This window comes from Haliotis asinina, chromosome 6, assembly GCF_037392515.1.
Source record: "Haliotis asinina isolate JCU_RB_2024 chromosome 6, JCU_Hal_asi_v2, whole genome shotgun sequence".
NCBI classification, from domain to species: domain Eukaryota; kingdom Metazoa; phylum Mollusca; class Gastropoda; order Lepetellida; family Haliotidae; genus Haliotis; species Haliotis asinina.
In genome coordinates, this window is record NC_090285.1 from 51934016 (window position 1) to 51944624 (window position 10609).

The 10609-nt window shown below is 39.1% G+C and overlaps 1 protein-coding gene across 1 annotated transcript; it reads left to right on the forward strand.

Moving 5' to 3' along the window:
* Positions 1-475: 475 nt before the first annotated feature.
* On the forward strand, positions 476-8601 carry LOC137286299 (sialate O-acetylesterase-like). The gene is made up of 9 exons (XM_067818074.1): positions 476-670; positions 1032-1372; positions 1551-1689; positions 2382-2565; positions 3706-3815; positions 3956-4095; positions 4570-4724; positions 5658-5859; positions 8259-8601. Exons 1-9 carry the CDS (start codon positions 622-624, stop codon positions 8529-8531), a joined length of 1593 nt encoding a protein of 530 aa, XP_067674175.1. The 5' UTR covers positions 476-621; the 3' UTR covers positions 8532-8601.
* The last annotated feature ends 2008 nt before the right edge of the window (positions 8602-10609 follow it).

Genomic DNA, 10609 nt, shown 5'->3' on the forward strand with positions numbered 1-10609 from the left:
TAAACAGGAATAATAGACAGTTGAGAGAAATTGATGTCAGTTTTGTAATCCTTTTTTCATGAAAGCACTATCAAACACTTCATTTGGCTATTCACAGGACGGTGTCATAGCTAAACCTCAAACATCAAAACGATTGCATGTTGTGGCTCATGTAACAATATTCCAAGTACATGGTGGTGGTCTGTAAATAGTTGAATGCAGACCAGACAATCCAGTGATCAACATCACAAGCATCGACCTACGTGACTGGGATACGAAAACATGTGTCAGCCAAGTCAGCGAGGCTGACTACCAGTTCGTCGCCTCTTACGACAACCTTAGTTTTCTGAAAACCAATTCTAATCCTATTCTAATCTAATTCTAAAGTTACGAGTCGGCTGTAGTGCTACGTAGTTCACGTGAAAATATGTCTTTGACGTTTATTGTCCAATATGCTATTCGCTGTAGGTGTAATTGTACAGATGTCACTGCATATTTCTCTTACACTTGTATACACACCATCGTAATCTAAGTGTGCGTCATTCTGAAACCACAGCTGTTGCATACAATGAGATAAGCTATTTCTTGAACCGTACACAAACGAGGTTGTCCTCCTCTGTCATCCCAGAGAATATAGGGAACATGACCATGTTCAGCCTGGTGATCATCATTTCGCTGGTCAGTTATCAAGGTAAGATGTTTTTGTGACATGTTTTTTTATGACATGTTTCATGATCAATCGGAAAACTCTGCTTTAGATAACTTCCATATAACTTTGTAGCCTTTATCATGCAACAAGGCATGATTGCATTTACAGAGATTTCACAGTATATTCAATATCATTTGCTATGTGAAACCAGGAAAATGCTTACACCAGGAAACCAGCATGTTGTCTCTCTTTAATTCAACTTCCATGTCAAACTTTACGTCCATACCGTAAATGTTGAAACATGTTATGTATATATAATGCTGAAATATGTAGATATGGCAAATGCATAAATATATTTTAAATGTAATTAAATAGTGCAATTTCGTATTTCATTCTGACCCAGCAACCTCAGCTGCAGTGGGAGCTTTCAGATTTGCCAGTTCATACGGTGACCATATGGTCCTGCAACAAGCACCCAAGCAGGCCACCGTGTGGGGATTTGCTTCAGCTGCAGGGGAAACTGTGACGGTCCAGATCTCTGGGAAGGGATCGGTGACAACGACAGCAACACAAGGAGATAACGGTACTGTTGTATGGTATGCGCAGCTTCCGCCGGTCAACGCCGGTGGACCTTACACAATCACAGCGACATCCACGGAAGGGAAGCTAACTCTGTCCGATGTCCTGTTTGGTGACGTGTGGGTGTGTTCTGGTCAGAGCAATATGCAGTTCTCGCTGAATATGGTGAGTGAGTGATGTCCGATGTTGTATAATATCGGGACACAAGGTCCTGGCATAATGTCTGGCAATCTTGTATAACATATAAATGGAAAGACTACTGTCTGTGGTCCTGACCACCCGATCCTGTTTGTCGCATCACTTCGTTATTTTACATGTCAATATTGACGTTATCAAATTGTAGGCGTTCAATTCAACTTACCTGATTGACGACGCCGATAATTACCCAAACGTCCGCCTGTTCACATCGATGCTGAAAGCGTCAATTAAACCGGAAGTAGACTTTCTTGGAGTGCTCCAAGACTGGGCCGTCGCTTCAAGAAGTAGGTATCCTGAAGATGCTTATTGCATTAAATATTGTTAAATGAATTAGAAGCCTATCTTTATATTAAAAATATTCTTTCATCGACTTTTGTGCTGATTTGCCACTGCATACAATGGTTCTTTATGCTGGCAAAGGCAGCGGGTTATCCAAAATTCAAAGTGTTTGTTTATCGCGCTGAAGGTCAGGGTTTGATGAGCGGGTGAGTTTAGTTTTGTGCCGCATTCAGCAAAATTCCACCTATATGGCGCCGGACTGTAAATAATCGAGTCTGAACCAGACAATCCAGTGATCAACAGTATGGGCATCAATCTGCGCAATTAGGAACCGGTCACAAGCGTCAACCAAGTCATCATCCGATCCATTTAGTCGCCTCTTTCGACAGGCATAGGTTACTTAAGGCCAATATTCAACCCAGCCATTCACAGGCCGTCAGGGTTTGATTCACTAAATGGGTCTAATGTCAGAAACTAGTTTCTGGTTTCCCAGCCGTGGTGATGCTGGAGTGTCGCGTACAGAGGTTTCAAATCCAATTTATACACTTGGTTTTATTCTACTATAGAATAAAACACAATACAACCAACATGTAAAAATCGATTTAGAATTGAAATGTATTAAACTCTGTCATAATGAAACACAACAGGTTCCACAGAAAAGATGACAGAATTTTCCGAATTCATTATTTGTCTTCAGCGTCTGTAGGTGGAAACACGTGGCAGTATTTCTCCGCACTGTGTTATTTGTATGGGAAACAACTTTACTCAACTCTGAAGTACCCTATTGGACTGGTGGCTACTTCATATGGAGGAACCATTGATGAAGCCTGGTCGTCTCCAGATGCCCTGGACAAATGTTACAGTAAAAATGAGATACCCGCGTGAGCATGCCATGGATTTTCAAGCTAAAATGGTTCATTGCAAACACATTCTATCAGAAAATCAACATTTTGTGTGCATGTAAAATATTGCATGTAGTCTGGAATTCATTCTCTGGATTGACGTCTATTATGTTTTGTTTTTTGCTTAAACTATATATATGTTACCAACAAACAGCAAAGCGTGAGTGAGTTAAAATTTTAAGCCACATTGGCAGCATTTCGGCCATATCTTGACTATATCAAGTTATGTATTGGTAATAATCGTAGGTAAATTATGGAAATCTGTCAAAGAAGGTAAAAAACTAGTTTATCACTTATGAAAATTTAAAAACTAGTCATTAAAGGCGATACAACATACAAGCAGGGTTTAGCTTGTCAACAAACGAAGGCAGATCACCATACTATGGAGCATTTTCACACAGTGTTATACTACCACAGTTACTGTTATCCCTTCTGACAATGTAGCAAATGTGTTTTAAGCTGAATATGTTTAATCATATGTTTTCCAACGATAAGTGATTGTTAAATGCTTATAACCTATATTATAAGTGTCGAGAAAATCATGAGTACATGTACGCTCGATGTTTGTTTATGTTCCCGGACCCAGCAGGGGCCCCGACGGGTCAGTGAACAACGAATTTCTCTTACCGAATACCTCAGTGTTGATTTTGAACTGTTTGAAGCATAGGTATCGGATCGTAAACTTGAACCAATCTGTGTGAATGCAAATCTTGCATCTTGATGTTTTTCTCACAGGTATTTTCGTAGTAAAATCGTCGCTGTGTAATATTCACAGGGACCACATTTGAACGTTTCGCCAATATTCATTTATTGGAATGCGAGGCAAATCTTTTCGTAGCCATTTCGATTTTGCAGACGACACGGAAAAACAAATGATCAACTGCATCAGTAATTTCCGTACATCATGCGTGATTCAGTGTTATTGGAGATAAAGAAGTACAACAACGAAGTACCAAATGAGTTGCTATTGGCAGCGGGGTGCATTGCAATGTACCTCGCTTGCAGTTGGGTACATTGAAAATAATAGCAGAACGCTTAGCCAATCAGAAAAACGATATTATGTCTGAGATAAGATAATAAAACATGTACCTTTAAGATGACTTACATATTACTCAACAGGACCATATACAAGGGAGATGGGGTCGATCCATCAACATTTTCCAGTCTTTGGAATGCAATGGTGTATCCTCTGCTGAATATGACTATATATGGTACTATCTGGTATCAAGGTTAGCCTATTAACTCAACAACTTTATAAATGGATGGATTTTACAAACGTAACGGAATTATTCATTATTATTGATCCTTTTGAATATATGAAACCATTATAAATACCAGAAACATCTTCATTTAAATGGGGCTTTCACAGGTGAAAGTAATGCCGACCCTCAGCATGGATTAGATAGATACAACTGCACATTCCCAGCAATGATAGACGATTGGCGGCTGAAGTTTTCAGAGTCATCCGGTGGACAAACGTCCAGTATGTTCCCCTTTGGATTTGTACAGGTAAATATTCAGTGAACGTTGCAAACAATTTTATTATGTTATGGTCATATTGTATACTTTAGTTGAATTGATTATCCCGAACTACGGTAATTACGAATTTAAAATTGCGATAACATTGAGTTCGCTATTCCACTGAGACAAATATATGCTCATGATTTTGTCTGAATTGTACAAACGACTTAGAATTAAAACTCACACCAGAGTCGTGCACCTAATCGAAGCACAGAATTCACATTTACCAGAGATATATTTAAAGTCCGTAGTCTAGACTTCCAGTTGTCCCTACTACACGTTGGCTGAGCGGTTATGGCAACTGACTTTATGTGCTGGCGATTTGGCGTCTGACTCTTAGCGTGCGGGTTCGAATCCCAAATGGTAGAAAGTACGTACTCAGCTCAACAACAGTACTACAGTCTGTACTTCCATTAAAAATGCAATTACAAATATAACATATGTTACATTTACCCACCTCAGATAGCTCCATTCAGAAGTGGGAAGGTAGTTTCTGGATGGCCAAGCTTGAGGTGGCACCAGACCGCTGACTATGGCTATGCCCCAAACGACAAGATGAAGAACACCTTCATGGCGGTGGCCATGGATCTGCCGGACTTCACATCCCAGTATGGAAGGTACATGCTGAGTCAAGCCTCCAATAATTCATCATGCCTCTTACAGTAAATGTTCATGTGGATGCAGATACTGATACCTCCCGGTTTGCATTTACCGATCATCAAAAATGCCAATTCAGCCCATAAAGGCGATGAAAAAAGCCCACGAAATCGCAGTTCAAGCGATTCACTAATTTTCACTAAAAGGCATAAGTTTATCAACAATGAGACATTTTAGCCTGTTTCCTATCGTATATCATTGCTCATTTCCCCCAAAGGCAAAAAGCTAACGAAGCGTAACTAAATACTATACAGATGGAGTGAGTGAGTGAGTTTTTTTATGCCGCTTTTAGCAATATTCCAGCAATATCAATGCGGGAAGACATTGTGCCCATGTGAAGAATCGAACCCAGGCCTTCAGCCTGAAACACTAGGCTACCCCACCTAGTCTTTTGCACATGTAAAAATCAATTGCAACATTATACCCTTTAATCCTCATACAGACACATACATTTATATTATCATTACGTTTCTTTGTATGGTTATGTTTATCTTTGTTTTGATCTATGTAGGGAAAGTTACTCTGGCAATTTTAAAGTCAGTCCTCTGTTGTGTTCGGCGAGGCTGCTTATTAGATCGCGAGCGAGTTCAGGGGGGGGAGGGGGGATTGTTGTTTTACCTGGCGCTCACTTTGATGCAATCTAGAAGGACGTATTCAATTTTTGGCTTATCTTATTTTGTCATATTTATGTCATATTTCTCACCCACGCCCAGCCCGCTTCTTGAATACTCCTGAATGCAATGTGTGACACAACTCACTTACGCGTCATTGTTTATCACAATACTAGAAATGCCCGATTCAAATATATTTTATGATGAATTAAATTTACCATATTATCAACATTAAACCTTTTTTTAAAAAAACAACAGTATATGTTTGCAATGTATATATAGCATCCATCCAAGAGACAAGTTAGACGTCGCAGACAGATTATACAGAGAGGCTATGATCGTGGCTTACAACAGAACTGACATGCTCAACCAACGAGGGCCTTTCCCTTCCGGGTATACAGAAATGGTGGATACAAAGTCTGTGAAGATTTCCTTTGCAAACTCGCAAGTAACAATTGAAAAGAGAAATGACAATGGATTTGAGGTATGTCACTGTTGCCCGTCATGGATACATGAAATCATAAAACTGAAACTGAATCAAATACTGAAACTGAATCATTGAACTTCTTCCGTACAATGTAGCAGTCGAACCTGTCCATTATCACTCTTGTTAGAGACTCTGATCTTGTTGGGCCGAATGTATCAACGGTTTCGACTTGGTCAATGGACATATTAGCTTGGTTTATTGTCTACCAATATACATTGTGTCTTCGTGAATTACTTGTCAGAGGACGTTTTGACTTACATACAGGTGTATATAGTAAGTAAGCAATCTCGTTTTATTACTCAAAAGGACCCACCATTGGTGGTGCATTAGTAAAACAACATACTTTTATATTGAATACACAGCAAGATGACAAAACAGGGTATCAGTTAGGGCTTTTAAATATCTTGCTAATGAACTGAGATAGGTTTTTGAGGGTGGGAATTTTACATGAAAAGAGATGACGGAATTTAGATAAAGTAGGCCAGGAACAATAGGATTCTTTTAACAAAGATTTACGTCGATCTGCAAAATAACATTTAAATAAATAGTGGAACTCATCACCAATCAGATCCAAATCACAGCGTTTACAAAATCTCTGATTCTTTGGAATATTTTGCCATCGCCCAGTGTCCATGGGTAAATTATGGTTGCACGTTCTGAACTTCAGAATAGGTTTAGAAATACCTTCTGATCAAAGAAGTAGGTATTGTTCAAAGTTAGGAGATCGCTTCAAAACTTTATATTCCATCGCTCCTCCATGATTGTAAAACTGGTCTTTCAAGATTAATTTAACATTTGAAATGATCCATGAACTAGAGTAGAGATTTTTTTTTTCAAAAAACATCAGGTAGTCCACACACACAAAAGATATCCTTCATGTAGCTTAGCCAGGCATAACTGATTGATGTTTTACTTTGGTTTGTAATGTACTGAAGCATAAAAGCTGCTATTTTGTTGGGGTTTTTTTATGTGAAAATGTCAGTTTACACCAATAAGAAATTAATCTGGTCGAGATTAGAAGCCGAATCGGTTCTCTACCAAGTTTTCCGTACACCATAAAATTAGGTGTGTTATACCTCACACCAGTGGCTAGTTTGAGACATTTTAGATGCACTTTTCTATCAATTCAGCCTTCTCATGTCCCCATATTTCACATCCATACAGCAATATTGGTAGAAATAATTTATCAAATGCAGAGAGGAGAAGGTCCAGAGGCAGTTTAACATTTCTAGCACGTTTCAATAACGCTATAGATGCCTTCATACCAAGATCTGACGGCTAAATTCTTACGGTCAGTTCTATGTAATAACGTTCCAAGGTATTTATAAGTATCTACAACGTCTTCTCATTTCTTTTCATTATGTAATGTGAAAAATCTCTTTTAATTAGCTGCAGGCCCGGAACCAAACACGACAACCTTAGTCTTATTTCTATTAACCTGGAGTTTCCATTAGACGCAATATTTAGCAAATTTATTAAGTGTATTTTGTAAGTCATCGCGTGTCTCGACTAAGAGGACTGTATCGTCAGCTTAAGTAGGACTAGCAGTTTGAAATATAGAAGGAAATGGTCATCATTTGTTTCTAGTTGAACATCAACACAAGACTGTTCCGTTAGGTGGGATTCTAGGGCATTTAGAAAAAAAATAGAGAATAAGAGAGGGGACAAGTTTTCTCCTTGTCTCACTCAGGAGAGGCAATCAAAGAATTATGATCTTTGAGAATATACCATAACGCATGATTATATAGTAGTTGGGTTACTTGCCTATCAATATCTATAGTATCTTGGTCAATTGTCCACCACTGTGCATAGTAGCTTGCTTAATGTCCTATCAATGCACATATTGGCTTGATTAGCTGCGCGGTAAGGTACAATTCCAACATGGGATGTAGCTAGTAACATCACTTCAAGCTAAACATGGGACGTAGCTAATAACATCAATTCAAGCTGTTGCTGTTGGTGGTTTGCCTGCACTATGATTTACCTTGTGTCAGGTTGTGATGTTTTAAAGCAGCTTGGTGTAGATTTGTTTATTTGCCCTTTACCGCCTCGCTCAACGATATTAAAGGGCTATGTGGCGTATGTAAATTATCGAGTCAATCCAATAGTCACCATCACGATCTACGCAAATGGGATTCGATGACATGTGTCAACCAAGTCAGCGGCCCTGGCCGCCCGATACCGTTAGTGTCCTCTTACAACAAGCAAGGGTTACTTATGACCCGGATCTTCACGGGTAATTTGATGTGCCCTCTAACACCCAATATAAAGTATGTCCCGTACATATAGGGAAACTCATTAACAGATTGTTGATACTTTATTCGGAAACGGGATCTTTTCACCTTCCGAGTTACACGACTGTCATATTCCAATACATCAACATCCTTTTTGACCAGGTATGTTGTGTTCCAAGAAACGACATATCGGACACAAGGGACTTCTGCCCATTCTCATCACCGTCTGACCGATGGAGGGATGCTCCAATCACAGCTTCAGATTCAACGTCTGTGACAATCGACTACCACAATGCTTGCAACTCAAGCAACCCCTACCTTGGTGGTATTCGTTATGAGTGGCTGGAATCTCCCTGTGATATGAAAAAGTGTGCTGTGTACAACCAACTGAGCGGAAGTCCTGTTCCACCATTCATACACTTTGTCACTCTGTAGATCCCGAGTCTGTGAAAATATGCTGTTATCATCACAGGATAAAAATAAAGTAAACTAAAACGCTGAGAAATATACCTATGTCTGTTCTAATAAAATAATACTAGAATAGAATTTGCGCTGTGGAAGAGTACATAAATATATCTGATCATCCGGACTGGCATTTGAAATTCCAATGCGAACATGCACGAATTTCATTGTAATTCGACTCCAGTACTGTGTGAGTTTAGTTTTAGTCTGCACTCAGCAATATTCCAGCTGTATGAAGGCGTCCTGTGAATAATCGAGTTTGGACCAAACAATCCAGTGATCGACAACATGAGCATCGTTCCACACAATTGGGATACAGTGACATGTGCCAACCAAGTCAGCGAGCCTGACCAATGGCACTCACTCACTCATTATATAAATTCCAATGGCTTTGTTAACTTGAACCGATTGCTTTAGTGACGTCTTTTATGCCCAGAATACAACAGTGTCCTAATTATTAGCAGGCAGCATTTTTACTTTAAAAAACACTCTCTGCTTGACGGTAAAAGAGACTCTGAATGCATGTCACATAGATTGTCAATGTTAAATTACCAATGTAATAGACAACTTTTGTTCAAATAAATGCATTCATATAGGTCAAGAGATTCACACAACTTGACACAAAGTTCATCTTAAAATGAAACGTCATTGCCAAAGGATACCTCAGTTGCAAAACTACCTTTGAAGGATTTCTGTTATCCCGAAATTTTGATGACATTAATTACCAGTTTCTTAACATTGAAATTGACCGATTGGTGTATTTTAATCGAAATGATACAATCTGACAGTCAAGAGGGTTGTTCACAGATGGGGATGACTATCCTATTCTGGTTGAATGCCCAGATTTCTGAGTGTGAGTTTGGTTTTACGCCGCTTTTAGCAATATTCCAGCGATATCACGGCGGGGGACACCAGAAAATGGGCCTGACACAGTGTATCCATGTGGGGAATCGAACCCGGGTCTTCGGCGTAACGAACCAACGATTTAACCACTAGGCTACCCCCACCGCCCCGTCCTGACGTCTTGAAGGAAAGAGTAAGCAAATAATGCATTTTGCAAACTCCCTGTTATTTATCATAAATTTAGTTTACATCAATCGGATAACTACTGGGTAACCTGAACAAATGTGTACTGGTTGCAGTTTCTGTTTAATAAAATACAGCTTCCTGTATCCGTATCTATGTACAGTCGTACAAAAGGCAGTCACTTGCTACAAATATATGAAGTCACTGCATTTGTTCTTGTACATTGTAGCGGATCGTGTATGTCTGAAATTACATCTCCGTTCATTTATTTTTTAGAACCACCCTCTGTGGTAAATGTCGCTCAGTCATGTACATTATTCTGTATGGACGAAATTGTGAGTGGTTTCTGGAATAGGCATTGATTGACACAGACAATGGCACTAAAAACAACCACTCGACTTCATTTTAATTAGCTTATACAGTGAATAAAGTATGTACCTTTCGATCAGTGGTCTTGATCGTTAACCAGGGTGTTAGTGAATGTAAGTCACTGCAGCGACACTTCTCCATTTTAGATGATCATGAGATACCTGTCACGCCTGGCATATACTCTTAAAAATAAGTAGGGGATATTCATTCTTTTTATTTACGATGAAAAATATTTAGGAGATTTATCGGAGTCAGTCAAATGTCGATGTGATATTATTGAATGTTTTGAGAGTGCACCACCATTTGATCTACTCTACAACCATAGTTATTTGGAATGTAGTAGCTATTGAAAGATGATTGGTGTATGGCATGTAATTTTCATGTATACGATTTTCATTTAAAACAAGCGAATAGAAACAAACACTAACAACTGTCGGATGCAAGATGAGTGTCAAAATGAATGTTCTAAGTGATTTTTCGACCTTCTTAAAAACGTCAAGAATGGGACTCCATGCACATGTATGGGAGTACTGCGTTGTGCACGTGCATATCATGTGTTGTGTTTAGGGTTGGTAATAAAGGGAAAAAGTGGTAGGTTGTCTGTACTTGAAACGTTTCCTAACGTGTACACGTCCTATCCTACATTTTTAGAAGTA